Source organism: Eptesicus fuscus, chromosome 5, assembly GCF_027574615.1.
Source record: "Eptesicus fuscus isolate TK198812 chromosome 5, DD_ASM_mEF_20220401, whole genome shotgun sequence".
Lineage (NCBI taxonomy): Eukaryota > Metazoa > Chordata > Mammalia > Chiroptera > Vespertilionidae > Eptesicus > Eptesicus fuscus.
In genome coordinates this window covers 8,322,669-8,339,378 of record NC_072477.1, presented here as the reverse complement: position 1 = coordinate 8,339,378, position 16,710 = coordinate 8,322,669, and the positions used below count along the sequence as shown (strand labels likewise).

General features: G+C 41.2%; 1 protein-coding gene across 4 annotated transcripts in view; it reads right to left on the bottom strand.

The window, feature by feature from the left end:
- The window catches only part of BTBD7 (BTB domain containing 7), an 85,786-nt gene that overhangs the window by 56,613 nt on the left and 12,463 nt on the right, over nt 1-16,710 (bottom strand). For all 4 annotated transcript variants that reach the window (XM_054715808.1, XM_054715807.1, XM_054715809.1 and 1 more), the window contains exons 2-3: nt 2,908-3,095; nt 1,476-2,555 (exon numbers count right to left, since the gene is read on the bottom strand). In XM_054715808.1, the coding sequence (XP_054571783.1) occupies nt 1,476-2,555; nt 2,908-2,989 (1,162 nt within the window). In that variant the 5' untranslated portion in view covers nt 2,990-3,095. The remainder of the gene's footprint in view (nt 1-1,475; nt 2,556-2,907; nt 3,096-16,710) is intronic.

The following is a 16,710-nucleotide window of genomic DNA, read 5'->3' as shown; positions in this document are numbered from 1 at the left end:
CTCCCATACTCACCCCCCACTTGGAGGCGGTGACTGAACCTGCAACCCAGGAACATGCCCTTAACTGGAAATCGAACCTGTGACCCTCCAGTATGAAAACTGACACACTAATCACTGAACCATGCCAGCCAGGGCTAGGTTATTTTTGATAATGTATTTTCCTATAGTCTGACATCTAAACAGTCTACTATACCTAAACAGTCTACTAAAATTAGTATAATGATTAATAGAAAAATATTTTAATGACATTTTGACTGTGTAAACAAAATTAGTACTGGTACTAAAAAGATAATGGTAAAATAAAAATTTAAGAAATTCTTTTATGTAACAGAAATCTCAACTTTTTCACTCGTATTTATCAATGTTTTCTTCTATATAATTCCCCTCATTTTATTCCTGACATTGTTATCTTTTTTTCTCCTGACATTGTTACTTAACAGGGGCTTTCATTTTATTTTTTATTTTTCAAAGTCCTATTAATTTGTTGATTTAGCCATACAATACACATTATTTTCAAGTTAGGAAAATGGGCTTAGCTTTCCTTTCTAAATTTGTCTTTTACTCAAACCGTTAACATTCTCTTCTAATTGGCAACTTCTAATGCTCTTTTAGCAAATACTCATTAGCTAAACTTCTCGAGTAATTTCATGTCTTGTAACTTTTCTTTTAATATATGGCCACAGAAAACTAAGAATGCACTCTGTTAAGACAGCAATTACCCTTTGCTCTACTGTGGAGGGTGGTCCCTTTTCAGTTTTGAAATGTTATTCTAATATAACTTCCATGTTAATTTGGCTATAACAACAACAACAAGCGCTGCCCTAACTTAAAAATTTTAGTTTGAATTAAATGAAGGTACATGAGTCTAACACTAACCGCGACTGACACCCCTTACACGCCTCAGGTTATTGCTTGATGTGCAAGCTGAGCTCGAAAAAATACAGAATATCTTAAAATTTAAATCAGATTCAAGTAAATTTGTTTCCAAATGTGACTATTTTCATTGTTACTATGAACTTTCTTATTCTAAACACATCAACATCAATAAAGCATTGAGTGAATCTAAGTTATCCCGGAAGTCCAAGATCAAGTATAATCTTGAAATCTGGGAAATAGGGCTACTTCAAAGCTTGCATGCAGACAGGGTGTAGGTGGGTAGTAACTGGGTAATTACATATTCCCTTACCTATAGTCTAACATTAGGAAAGAAAGAGCCTTCAGTCTCATCTACTCTTAATCACTAGTTTTTAATGCTTGGTTTTAATGCTAAATGAAGTGCAATATTAATACTAACCGTAAATTCTGTCTCAGATGTCGTAACTACACTTTCAAAATAAACTGATCCTTTCACATCCCAAACACTGAAATCATGGAATGTACTGCTTGTGTTTTCATGGAGTGTACTGGTTGTGTTTTCAATCTGGAAGACAAATGTGTAATTTTAAAAAGAAAAATAGAAAATTAGAATTTCATACCTTGTGCAAGCATGTTAAATTCCAAGAACAGTGCTATGTGGTAAAGTTCCATGGCTTCTTCTGCCCTGGTCATGTTTGGTTTCCCTGCGACGAGAGCCTGAACTTCACTGAGACTCCCCACGGAGGGGCTACAGTGCAAAACGGAGAGGTCCACCACATCGGTATACATACAGTGTAATATAACTTTTGCATATTTTTTTGGTATAATGGACTCATCTAATATAATTCTTGTGGGAGTCCTCAAAGTTCGGTCTGTGATTTCTTCACCAGTCCGTATCCTCCTTTGTAATAAATTTCGAAAAAATGGGGACCGTGCCGAAATAACAGCTTTGTGAGCTTTGTGCTCTTCATCTAAACAGTTCTGATTTCCACCAAAAGCTTCAACCAGTTCAGAGTCTGAAGAAAAACTAAGGACGACATCGTAATAACACATGTAATCAAAAAGTCCACGCATATCTACATCAAGGGAATTTGGTGTTCCAAATTCTTCACTAAGCTGAACGAGGATATCGACATTTTGAAACCTTGAGTCTTCCATTCCAAACTCTCCAGTATAAAGGTAGTGTAACAAAGCAGAAAACATAGGCATATCTATACCAGCTGTATTGATGTCCATTATGATCTCTGCCCCATACTCAGGTGAGGAAGAAAGCAGTGTTTTAAAAAATGGACACCTTGCTGCCAAAATGGCACGATGAACAGGAAAACAAGTTTCTTGAAATATTAAGTCTACATCAGTACAATACTTATACTCATAAAGATCGGCCATATCCTTCTGCAATGTCCGGGCTTCTGGTCTAGCCAAACTGGCTTGTAGAGAAAGTTCCTTTAAGGCTGAAGTTCCCTCGTATTCCTCCACTAATGCGTTGACATCTCTAACATCCCAACCAGAGAGGAGTTCTCGCATCTGCTTGGCATGATCAGCAGACCTATTTGATTTTCGACGCTTAATAAACTTCTTTTTGAGGGTGGCAAGGCCAGAGGTTCTCTTTTTTTTGTCTTGTGGTTTCTCATGGCCATGGTCAAGGCTATATAATTTTGATTCACAACCATAGCCTTGCTGAGAATAGGATGATGTCCCTAAGAAGGAAATTAAACAAATGAAAACGTGTTTCTTTCTTAAACATTCATTTTCAACATTCACTTTAACACATATTTCATGCTAAAAATTTTTAGACATTCCTAAACCATGAAAAAAACCCCACCGATTTTGTTGTTATAAAGATAAAAAGTTCAAATAACTTGTTTTCATATTAAATAAGGAATAGAACAAAAGAGCATATATACATTTGTTGGGGGGATATCCTGGATGCTGAAAAATTATCTATAACTTTTTCACAGCTCAATTATGTTTTCATCGAAAAAGACCACCAAAAACACAATTCTATTTATATTCACAAAATAAAATGAATTAGAAAAATGAAACAGTTACCTATAAAAGTCTGTTGGGCTTGAGAATTTCCCCCTACCCTCGGGGAACATGAATGAGGATAGTTAGATGCATTAGCACCCATTTTCTTCAGTCACTCAGGCATTCCATCTGCTGGCTCTTCAGAGTATAATCCCAGAGGCCTTTATGAACTTTCAACCCTGGATCCAGCAGTCTCTTTTCATCCATTTCTTGATATGAAACAAAAATAATTTTATTCATATTTTCAAATGTATCTCAAATTGAATAGTAAAAAAAAAGCAAGCAATTGAAAACTGCTTTTATTTACAAATAATGACATGCTGTCAACTTCACATATAAAAATTTCAGAAGATATAAACAGTTAACCTTGAATTATGAATCAGTGTTAGCTGCAATTTGAGCCATAAAATCTACCAATTATATACTTTCTATGATAGTAAAAAGCAACATATCAGACTAATATAAATATATAGTTTAGAAAGAACAATTCAAATCACAGGGGGAAAAGACAGGTAAAAGTATTCAGACCAGAAAAAAAATTTTTTTAATCTTTATAAACAGTCACCAGTTATAATCTAACACCCAATCAATTCACAAATACTTAGAAGGTTGATACCAGTTCTCACTCTCACCTTATCACATTACTTACACACACACACACACACTCTAGAGAATTAGTTTTATCTGAGAATTTTGTAAGTATTGTAGCAATTCAAAACATTTTCACATTGGTCCATTTGAGATTTAAATCTCATCACAGAGGCCTTCAAAAAAGCACTCAATTTTATGACTTAGAGAATCTAAAGCAACCACATAAAGGTTGTAAGACATCATAAGTCCCACTGGAGATACAGAGCAGCCAGCAAGCATTAGGAAGTCACAAGCTGAGACAAGAATGCTTTGGCTATTTGCCACCATATTGAGCACCACAGGGACCGCTGGGGTCTCATCATGGAGGGGTGGCTTAAAATGAAAGTGTCTCTGGGACTCAGGGACAGAATCTCTTCCTGGTAGCTCCCAGTCAATGGGAATCTCCTTCAGCTGAAGTGATCTGGGTGACATTCACATCTCCTAATGGAGCTCTAATACCAAAATAAACAAAGGCCTTGCCCTAGCCCAGTGGTCGGCAAACTGCGGCTCGAGAGCCACATACGGCTCTTTGGCCCCTTGAGTTTTTAGCAAAGGCCAGCTTAGGAGTATCCTAATTAAGTTAATAACAATGTACCTACCTATATAGTTTAAGTTAAAAAATTTGGCTCTCAAAAGAAATTTCAATCGTTGTACTGTTGATATTTGGCTCTGTTGACTAATGAGTTTGCTGACCACTGCCCTAGACGATTTGGCTCAGTGGATAGAGTGTCAGTCAGCCTGCGGACTGAAAGGTCCCAGGTTTGAGTCCGGTCAAGGGCACATGCCCCGGGTTGTGGGCTTGATCCCCAGTAGGGGGCATGCAAGAGGCAGCTGATCAATGATTCTCTCTCATCGTTGATATTTCTATCTTTCCCTCTCCTTTCCTCTCTTAAATAAATAAAAATACAAAAAACAAACAAACAAAAACCCCACAAAGGCCTTGGAAAAACTGGTGAGAGGGATTTTTCTGGATCATATATAACCATTAAGATACCCTCTGTCCCTAGTTTCAAATCCTGGTAACACTGACTGTGCAGTTCTAGTACTAAAGCTGTATTTCTCAAAATTCTCAGGAACAAATTCATTTTATTTCTTAGGCAACCAAAACCCTATGCCAAATGGAGCACAGTATTATGTTATTTATTTCTTAATCTAATCTGCTGCCTTTACATGCTGGAAATAAGAGTTAGTCACAGTCTAACCTCCCCAGGGATGTTTTCATTCCAGGCAAGCTTTGTCTGTCTTCTACAGGAAGCAGTATAAGAAATGCAATATTTGGATGATATGACAGAGAAGGAAAGGGGAAAGGGGCCTATGGGACTAGGAAAGCCCCACAGGATGCAATGGCCCTAGAAAGCTAGTAAATCCTTTTCTAGATTCATCATTCTGGGAGCACTCCCTCCGTTAACAGCTGACATGGTCAATCTCAATCAGGATGATCTAACTCAGCGGTCGCCAACCAGTGGTCCGCGAGGTCCGAAAGGTTGGTGACCGCTGATATAACTGGCTTAAAATAAGTGATTGTAGCTGACCTAACTGAAGGGGGGTAGGGAAGGTATCATAAATGCAACAGAGAATTAACAATCCTATGAGAATTTTCTTAAAAGCAAAAAGCAACCTCTCCCCTCAAAAAGAAACCCTAGACCAGCATTTAAAAAGAGTCTCTCCCAAATTTGAAAAATGCAGGATTAATTAGAGCTTAATAGGTTTCTTTACTTCAGGACAGTTTAGCATCATCTTTCAAGTGCTAAGGTCACTATAAATCTCCAAAAGGAAGTATTCAGCATCACTGCCCCAAATTTCTGATTTTAACTTGTATCATGAGCCTGGCCAGTGTTGCTCAGTAGTTGAGCATCAACCCATGAGCCAGGAGGTCCCCAATTTGGTTCTGATCAGGGCACATGCCCAGATTGTGGGCTCAATCTCCAGTAGGGGGCATGCAGGAGGCAGCCGATCGATGTCTCTCATAGATGTTTTCTCTCTCTACCCTTCTCCCTTCTCTCTCTCTAAAGTCAATATAAACATATTTAAAATAAATTGTATCATAAAAAATTTCAAAAATACACAAAAGAGAATAGTATACTGAGCCCTCAAACCTCCAGATTCGATTCCAGAATTATCAAAATTGTTTCAGCTTCAATATAAATGTTTAAATTTGATATATAAAGCTTATAGCTAGCACTTAAATGTCTATTAGCTTCTCATAGAAATAAAAATTGAGATACATGTATACTGTGATCACAATCATTATTATAACACCCATCAGTTATTGAGTACTCTGAGCCAGTCATTCTTAAGCAATTTATTTACATGAATTAACTCCTTTAATTTTCTCAATAATGTGAGGTATAGCTGTATTATCATCCCCACTTTACTTCTTTGAAGAAAGTCTTTTTTTTTAATTTATTGATTTACGAGAGACAGAAACAGACATTGATTTATTGCTCCACTTACTTATGCATTCATTGGTCGATTCTTTTATGTGCCCTGACCAGGGATCAAATCCTCAACTTTGGCATATTGGAACAATGCACTAACCAACTAAGCTACCCAGTTAGGGCTTATCCCCACTTTACACAAGGAGAGACTAGGAAGTTAGGAAAGTGAAGCATGAAAGGCTTAGTTACTTAACCAAGGTCACAGAGCTGGTAAATCGCAAAACCAGGCTTGGTTTTCACGCTCTGATGAACTAATATTATCTTTGCCATTTTTTCCCTCCTAAATGTTTTAAGAACAAATTTCCAGAGCAGGCAAACATAGTTCCATTCCAAAAATGAGAAATGAGTACACACCTGACAGTGTGACTTTTGTTACTTACAAAGGATCTTTCATGGTAAGCAAAAATGACTTAACTGAAAGGATAGCTCATGAAATCAAAGCAAAAGTGCCTTTCTGGATATTTACAGCTAGACTATATGTTCCTTGATGGCAGGATGACACTTTTTTATACATTACAGTCCACCTCTCCACCCACTCAATCATCCATCCAATTCTGAGCATTTACCATCTGCTAGACACTTACACAGGCCTTGGGATACAGCAGTGATTATATCCTGAATAGGATCTCTTATGAAATTAAGAAAAAGACTACTGTTCAGGCTTCCTAGTTTAGAGCCAGACCTTCAAGAATAGGAGTGCATTAAATAAAAAAGAAAGGTCATTTAAGGTATTAGAAACAGTATAAATAGGAATAACTCCTGTCCTATTCAGAACCCCACTCCCAGTTCTCATAACCCTATAACTTTATTACCTATTAATATTGCAGCATAATTACTTATATTTCCCAAGGGTAGGTACTCAGCCTATTTACCTTAGAATCCTCACCATCACCACAGAACACAAAGTAGATACACAATTATTTGAGTAAATAAATGTTAGCTATTATCATGAATGTTGATAAATAATGTGTCTAAGGCCTGAAGAGTTTTTATGTTGAATGTATGGGGAGGAGTTGGGTCAAAAAGCCTCAAATCTCATCCTAAGGTGTTGGGCCTTTATTCAGAACACAATGGAGTGAACACACAATACAATACATAGATGATGTATTATAGAATTGTACACTTGAAACCTATATAATTTTATTAATGTCATCCCAATAAATTCAATAAAAAAAGAACACATGGAGGAACTACTGGAGCAAAGCATAGAACAGTAGAGAAGCATCATTATATTTGTGTTTTAGAAAGATTACTAAATGTCCTCAAGGCAGAAGATATTTGATACAAGACCTTTTCAAAGATTCTTACTATGGTCCAGAAAAGTGTTAATAAGCATCTGACTTTCCATATCTTTAAAATGAGGTTAATATCAACTACTTTGCAAGGTTGTTTTAAGAGTTAAATCTGATATAATAAAGAGCTAATATGCTAATTAGACCAAACAGCAGAACAACCTTCCAGACAAAGCCGGGACTGCAAGGGCTGGCCAAGGCAGCTGGGGCTATGAGGGCCAGCCAGGGCTTTGAGGGGCTGTAAGGGCCAGCAGAGATTGCGAGGGCCGAGCCCCTTGCATGAATTTTGTGCATCGTGCTTCTAGTCCTATCTAATAAAGAGGGAATATGCTAATTGACCCTCACGCTGTCGCAAAGATGACGGCGCCCACAGCCAATAAGGAGGGAATATGCTAATTGACTGCCACGCCCTCAAAGATAGCAGTGCCCACAGCCAATAAAGAGGGAATATGCTAATTGACTGCCACACCCTCAAAGATGGCGGCACCCAGTCCCCTTGGCCCTGCCGGGGCGGCAGGCATGAGGCAAGGCCGGGCCCGCCCCACACACCTGCCTCCGGAGTCCCCCAGTCTCCTCAGTCCCCCAGCTACCCAGGGCCAGCCCAAGGCGCAGGCAAGCCTTGAATGGCGGCTGCCCAGGGATGCCCGAGGCTCAGGTAACCAGGGCTGGTCGTGGCTTGTGCTGCCGGCAGTGGCAGCAGCAGAGGTGTGATGGATTGTCGCCTCCGGCCCCTGAGGAACCCTCCTCTAGTGCATGAATTTTCATGCACCGGGCCTCTAGTAAGGTAATAAAAATGAACTGGACACTGGAAAGCAGAAGTAGCTCATCACAAGAGAAGAGTTTTCATGAGGGACCTGGTATTGTGTCAGATCTTACCTGGCCTGGATGAAATACATATTAGAGATGTTCAGGTATTCTGAAAAATTCAGTTTCTAGACACTTAAAGCTGAGGACCAATTACTGGAAAGTGATAGGTAAAAGAACCTATGCAGTTACACTAGAGAGACCTGAATGGACCTCTTACTCTGACACTTTTACCTAGAGCTCATACTCAAAATGCTTTGTCCAGACTTAAAACCTCAGAAGAAGATCCTCCTGAAGTAACAGGTGGAAAAAAGGAAACAGAGGGCTGAAAAGGTCCTGAAGTCTGACTCTCAGCCCCAGGCCTTGCTTATCCCCCTTGCCTGAGCCTTTGGCAGTGCTAACTAAAACCTGATGAGGAAGGATGCCTGGGACAGAGAACTGACAAACACAGCAGCCAAAATAGGAGCTGCTTGGCCCTACCATACCTAACACCAAAATGTTTGTTGTTTTCTCCTAGCATCTAGATCCCCCCGACCCCAACTGAGGCAGCTCTAAAAGGGCCAATATTTTTTTTTCCAACAGCTAGGAAAAAGGGCCTACAAGCAGAAGGTAGAAATGACTATAAGGCTCTCCAGCAAAGATTGTAGAAACTTCCTAATCGGCTATCTTAAAGGTAATGGTGCCATTTGGTTTATGATAGAAAGACTACCTTTAAGCCAGGCACACAATATTTGAATGAATAAATGCAATCATTGTTCTAATTGGGACAACTGTTTCTACTGTTGGCTTAGTGGTGTATAGAAAAGTAACTCTGAATGTTTTAGAGAAGGCAATAAGAAATCTGAGTCTATGCCGAAACCGGTTTGGCTCAGTGGATAGAGCGTCGGTCTGCGGACTGAAAGGTCCCAGGTTCAGTTCCAGTTAGGGGCATGTACCTTGGTTGCGGGCACATCCCTGGTGGGGGGTGTGCAGGAGGCGGCTGGTCGATGTTTCTCTCTCATTGATGTTTCTGGCTCTCTAACCCTCTCCCTTCCTCTCTGTAAAAAATCAATAAAATATATTAAAAAAAAAAAAAAAAGAAATCTGAGTCTAGGTTCGCATTTACAGAGGATTTGCAGAGACAAACAGAGCTGAAAGAATTTTCAAAGAAACTGTATTTACAAGACATGAAATTTCTCATAAACTTCATTCAAAACCAAAAAATTTACATTTTATGACACAAACCTGTTTAGCAAATGTTAAAAAAAAATATGTAAGGGCATATTTCTTGTTGAGTTTTTGAGGGTTCTACAGGCAGAGTTGGAGAGATAAGAAAACATGCTGAGTGAACCTGATATTAAGGCTGAGACTATGGCTGCACTTGGAGAAGAGAAAAATAAAAGAACAAAACAGAACCATGAATACAAACACTCAACGGTATCCTTATCTAAGGCAGTCTTCATAAAGACATCCACTTATTTATGCAATGTAAGTCTGCATCTCTTGACACCATTTTGCATGTGTTGAGGATATCTATAATAAAAAATTAAGATAATCCATATGAAGTCTTTATCATAGAATACCTAGTAAATGTTCAACAAAATAGTGAGGGGATGATGGAGAGGGAGAAGGGTATGATATGTCTACCTTGCATGACTGGGTGGATAGCAATGCTGTGAACCAAGAAGAAAAATGGGATGCAATCTGTGGGTTAGCTGGAAATCCAATATAATAAGAGTAATATGCAAATTGACTGTACCTCTGCTATACTCACAAACCACACCCACCAGCCAATCAGGAGCAAGTATGCAAATTAACCCAACCAAGATGGCTGCAGCCACGGAGCGAGCAGGAGGCTTGGGTTTCCCCGGCAACGGAGGAAGCCAAGCTTTCCGCACACCCTGGCCTGCCTTGGCCTCTGTTTAAGGCTACAAAGTTTCAATTTTAGAAGGTAAATAAATCCCAACAAAAATGGTTGTGGCATGGAGCGAGCAGGAGGCTTGGCTCCGCTCAAGGCTACAAAGTTTCAATTATAGAAGATAAATAAATCCCAGATACCAAGGCCTCTGCTTCGGTCGCCAGGGGGTGTGGCCAGCCTGCAAACCACCACAGACCTCTCTCCCAGGCTGCCCCACACTTCAAGGGAACCCCCACCCTGATCTGGGACACCCTTCAGGGCACCCCACCGGTGCACCAGGCCTCTATCCTACCTAATCCTATCTAATAAAAGAATAATATGCAAATTGACCATCACTCCAACACAAAAGATGGCTGCTCTCATGTGGTCAAAGATGATTGCCCCCATGTGGACACAAGATGGCTGCCACAAGATGGCCAGCAGGGGAGGGCAGTTAGGGGTGACCAGGCCTGCAGGGGAGGGCAGTTAGGGGCAAACAGGCCTGCAGGGGAGGGCAGTTAGGGGCAAATAGGCTGGCAGGGGAGCAGTTAGGCATCAATCAGGCTGGCAAGGGAGTGGTTAGGGGGTGATCAGGCTGGCAGGCAGAAATGGTTAGGGGCAATCAGGAAGGCAGGCAGGCGAGCAGTTGGAAGCCAGCAGTCCTGGATTGTGAGAGGGATGTCCGACTGCCCATTTAGGCCCGATCCAGGTAGGATTGGGCCAAACGGGCAGTCGGACATCCCTCGAGGGATCCCAGATTGGAGAGGGTGCAGGCTGGGCTGAGGGACACAACTCCCTCCCCTGTGCACGAATTTCGTGCACCGGGCCTCTAGTAATAAAGATAATGTGTTTGATGTCTCAGAAAGACATACCAAGGAAGAAATAATGCAAATACAGCATACATAAAGGATGAAGTATAAAAACAAGTTTCCTAATACTAATATTTTCATTTTTAGAGAGATATGTATTATAACACAGCATTTTCTCAATATAATTCATCTACTTCCGATTGAGGATATTATTTACAAACTAGTGTCCCAGTGCATGGATTCATGCACATTGAAAGGAAATTAAATAGAAAATATATTTTAATATTGCTATTCACCCTTTCTCTATAATAGAAGTGTCAACCAAATGCACAATCGACAATGACAGATGGAAACACACACGTGCAATTGGCGCCAGCAAGAGCTTTATATGTATCACACATGTGCAAGTCAACTTAGCCTTTTATAGATATAGAATAAACTTGCTTAATTAGACCTGCTTTCTGATTTAGCTAAACTTTTTCCAGCCCAGTGAAGCACCCCAACTTCTCTTTCAGGTCATTGTCAGCAACACAGTAAATATCAACACAAAACAGATTATTACTGTAGATCATGCAGGGGAACAAAGAGTAAAATATTTAACTGCAGCAGTGTTTCACTAGATTCTGCGCAGTGAGAAAACCTGAAGTCATTTTCAAGGTCCACCATTCCTTACTTCTTTTCAGCCGGGTCAAGTTTCTAAATTTTCTAAATCTCCGTTTTTCAGCTAATGAAAAGAAAATAGAATTCCACTGAGTCTCCTATCTACCTACTCTAGGACTTCCGTGAGAATCAAATGAGATGAGGCATGGAAAAACACATCACATCCATTTGGTTCGCACCTGGCTATCAAGCAAGTTGTATTCCTGGGCTGAAGAAACTCCAGAGGCTAGTTGCTAAGGAGAGGAAGCTGGGCACTGCTACGTGATGTCATTACCTGGCACCCACAGCGACCGTTTCCAGGTTAGGCTGGGCTGTGGGCCCCATTTTGCACCATGGGGTCTGGCAGCATTGGCTGAGATTTAGTGGGGTGTCACTCCGGGGTGGTGGCGGTGCCTGTGTCCCACTTGGGGGAAGCCGCGCGTTGGTTTGTCGGCACCAGGTTTGTGGTGCCATTTATTTTTAAATGGCCAATGCGCGTCATGGCATCTCCTGCAATGAGCGTCTGCCCCCTGGTGGTCAGTGCGTGCCATAGCTACTGATTGGACGGACACTTAGCCTTTTATATAGATAGAAGACTAGAGGCCCAAGATTTTCTTCATCAGTTGTCTTATATCTATCTTCTCTGAACAGAAGAGAAATATCCTTTGGGTTCACAAATTTGTGCACAGATGGGGTCCCTCGGGGTGGCCTGTGGGGACTGGGCTGAAACCCACAGTCCAATGCCTCCTGCAGCTCCTACCTGCAGCTCCCGCTCATCCCAGCCCCACTGGGCCTGCTGTGGGCTCACACCCAATCAGTCCTGATTGGGAGAGGCTAGTGCTCACCAGCTGTGAGCCCTGCGTCTGGCACCCTCCCAAGGGGAGTGGCCTTTGGGATCAGGACGAAACTGGCTCTCCAACATCCCCAAGGGATCCCAGATTGTGAGAGGGCACAGGCCAGGCCGAGGGACCTCACTGGTGCACGATCGGGGCTGGGTAGGGACTGCAGGTGGGCTCCAGGGCGTGTTGGGCCCATCTCACTCAGTCCCGATTGGCTGGACCCCAGCAGCACGCTAACCTACTGGTCAAAGCGTCTGCCCCCTGGTGGTCAGTGCACATCATAGCGAACAGTTAAGTGGCCTTAGCATATCATTAGCATATTACGCTTTGATTGGTTGAACAGTCAACCAGTCACCAGACGACTGGACATTTAGCATATTAGGCTTTTATTATATAGGATGTCCTATCAATATTTGCAAAATATAAATGGAGAGTCTAAGAAGTGACTATTTATTCCTTGAGGCACAAAGCCATTTTGGCATAATTCTGCATTACTGCACAGTGCCTGGCAGAACAAAGGTGCTATCCCAGTTCTTTTCCAATCTTTAACATGTCTGAATCCATGTTTTCACTCAATAGTATTTGTATTGTCATGTAAATCAATAAGATATCTTAGATATTAAAGTATTTTATTAACTAGGAATTTTAGAGATTCTTCTTGAAACCAAGATTTTCTTCATCAGTTGTCTTATATCTATCTTCTCTGAACAGAAGAGAAATATCCTTTGGGTTCACTGTGCCAAGAAAAATAACATCTCACAGGAAGAGGATATGTTCTATGTGGTAATCGTTACTGGAATATCGTCTTGTCAGCAGTAATACCTTGCCAGCATCCTTCATCCCACAAATGAATAGATGTACAATATCATCTAAAATCATTAACAGAATACACAAATAAAATTCCCTAACATTGTTCGAACTTTAGTTTTTCCGTTACCTTTCTTTCTAATGAGATAAACATCCTTATATGGGTATTGGGTGCTAGTTGAGATAGACAGGTCTTCATTTCACTCCTGCGTTGTCTCCTTAAAAAGCATTTCCAGCTCCTACTTTGGGGCTTGCTATTCCTACTTTTCACAAAGTCTTCACATTGTTCACTCTCTCATTTTATTCAGGTATTTCTTTGCTCAAATGTCATACCCTCAGAAAGGCTTTTCCTAATCATCCTTTATTTTAAAAAACACCATCTTATCCTATTCCATCCCATTCACAATCCTCTATTCCCTTTCTTCAGCTAATTTTTATTTACAGCACTTTTCAGCACTTAAAATTATATTACTATTTGCTTGCTAATTGTCTCACACTACAATGTAAGCTCTATGAGAGCCAGAATTTCATTTATCCAACTATTAAATTCTCAGAACATAGAACAGTGCCTGGCATACAGGAGGCATTGAGTTGAAAACTGCTGATTGATATTAGTTTTTAAAAAATAAACATTTTAGAGGAAATCAAGATGGCGGCATAAGGTATACACCTGTACGTGCTGCCTCTCACAACCACACCAAAACTACAACTAAAAGACAAAACATCTATCACCCAGAACCATGGGAAAGCTGGCTGAGTAGAAGTTCTACAACTAGAAGGAAAGAGAAAAGAGCACTGAGACTGGATAGGACGTGCACAAGCACGGAAAAGCAGAGATACGGAGGCGCACAAATCGGACTGGCGGCTGGCTGCACTGTTTTTTTCAATCCGAAGAGAGACACAAGCTCCCGACTGCTCTGAACTCCAGTTTCCGGCGAGACTCTGGGGACCCAGACTCCTACAGGGAGAAGCTGGACTGTCTGCCATCGGGTTGGAAAGTGAGGGTGGCTTTCTTGCAGAGGTGCACGCAGGAATCATTTACTGCACTGGGGCGTGGGAAGCGGGGACGCGGAAATGCGGAGACGCGGAAATGCAGAGACACAGAGAGGGCTGACTGGCAGCCATCGCTGTTTGCCATGCCCTAGTGATTCCCTTAGACCCCACCCTGCCCAATTTACAAACCCACCCAAACTGTGTGCAGCGGCTTTTGCATATGAATGGCCTACCCTATCGCAGCTTAACCTAACAATCTGCAGCTCGGTCAGACAGCTCCAAAACTTCCAAACCCCAAGCAAAGAGGAGAAATCTGCAGATCTCGCTGCAGCTCCTGCTGGGTGGCCTCAGACAGTAGCTGACCTGCACCTCCTTGGAGATCCAGGAGCCAGTGTAGCTAGGGGTCAGTGTGAGACGACACCAGATTTCAACTCCTCACATCCATAAGTGACACACTCAAGAAGAAGACTCAGTGAGCACCAAAACCCCACTGAAACAAGTCCTGCCCCATAAGGGTGTCTCTAGCACAGCAGGTCTGCCATTATAGACACAGTGGATCCTCACAGCCAATTGGCCTGGAGGTCAATTCCTCTCAGTGTACCAACAGCAATCAAGGCTTAACTACAACAAGACTGTACACTCAGCCCACAAAGGGGTGCACCAAGAGTGTCCACCTCAGGTGATTGGGGAGGCTGAACCACTGGGCCCTATAGGTCATCTACCACACAAAGCCACTCCATCAACACTGGGAAGCAGCCAAAATGCAGAGACAAAGAAACATGTCACGAATGAAAGAAATGGAGGAAAGCAAACTACTGGACATAGAGTTCAAAACCAGTTATAAGGTTACTCAAGAATCTTCTAGAAACCTCCAAGGAACTTAGTGAGACCTTTAAGGATCTTAATGAGAATGCCAAAAAAAAAAAAAAAAAAAAAAGGAAAAGGACCAGTCAGAAATTAACCCTTTGCACTTGCTTGCTTTTTTCTCAATTCCTTTATTCTAATGCTAACCGTGTCAAGTCACACTCGACATCCGAGTGCAAAAGGTTAAGCATACACTGTCTGAAATAAAGAATATACAGAAATTCAACAGTAGACCAAAGGACCCCAAGAATCAAACCAAAGATTTGAAATATGAGGAAACAAAAAACACCCAACCAGAAAAACAAAAAGAAAAAAGAATCCAAAAATATGAAGATAGTGTAAGGAGCCTCTTGGACAACTTTAAGCATACCAACATCCGAATTATGGGGTTGCCAGAAGAAGAGAGAGAGCAAAATATTGAAAACCTATTAGAAGAAATAATGACAGAAAACTTTCCCTACCTGGTGAAAGAAATAGACTTACAAGTCCAGGAAGCACAGAGAACCCCAAACAAGAGGAATCCAAAGAGGACCACACCAAGACACATCATAATTAAAATGCCAAGGGCAGCCAAAGCCAGTTTAGGTCAGTGGATAGAGCATCGGCCTGCGGACTGAATGGTCCCAGGTTCGATTCCGGTCAAGGGCATGTACCTTGGTTGCGGGCACATCCCCAGTAGGAGGTGTACAGGAGGCAGCTGATCGGTGTTTCTCTCTCATCGATGTTTCTAACTCTCTATCTCTCTCCCTTCCTCTCTGTAAAAAATCAATAAAATATAAATAAACAAATAAATAAATAAAATGCCAAGGGCAAAAGACAAAGAGAGAATCTTGAAAGCAGCAAGAGAAAAACAGTTAGTTACTTACAAGGGAGCACCCATACGACTGTCAGCTGATTTCTCAACAGAAACTATGCAGGCCAGAAGAGAGTGGCAAGAAATATACAAAGTGATGAATAGCAAGAACCTACAACCAAGATTACTCTACTCAGCAAAGCTATCATTTAGAATTGAAGGTCAGATAAAGAGCTTCACAGACAAGAAAAAGCTAAAGGAGTTCATCACCACCAAACCAGGATTATATGAAATGCTGAAGGGTATTATTTAAGAAGAGGAAGAAGAAGAAAAAGGTAAAGATAAAAATTATGAACAACAAAGTGACAACAAATACATAACTAGCAACAAGTGAATCTAAAAATCAAGTGAATAAAAAATCTGATGAACAGAATAAACTGGGGAATATAATAGAATCAGGGGCATAGAAAGGGAATGGACTGACAATTTTCAGGGGGAAGGGGGTGTGAGGGGTGCGGGAAGAGATAGGACAAAAATCTTACACCTATGGATGAAGACAGTGTCGGGGGGTAAGGGCATGGGGTGGAGGGGGGAATCAGGTGGAGGGGAGCTATGTGGGGGGGAGAGGAAGATCTGTAATAATCTGAACAATAAAGATTTATTAAAAAAATTAAAAAATAAGCATTTTAAGGAACGACTTGTTTGTAATCGTTCTTTAAACTTTTCAGTCTAGCCGAAACCGGTTTGGCTCAGTGGATAAAGCGTCGGCCTTCGGACTGAAAGGTCCCAGGTTCGATTCCGGTCAAGGGCATGTACCTTGGTTGCGGGCAATCCCCAGTAGGGGGTGTAGGAGGCAGCTGATTGATGTTTCTCTAATTGATGTTTCTAACTCTCGATCCCTCTCTCTTCCTCTCTGTAAAAAAAAATCAATAAAATATCTTTAAAAAAAAACAAACAAAAAACAAAAAAAACTTTTCAGTCTAAAAACTGTTTCCCAGGATCCATAGTCCTTGTATATACTCTATACCTCTTAGAAGAGT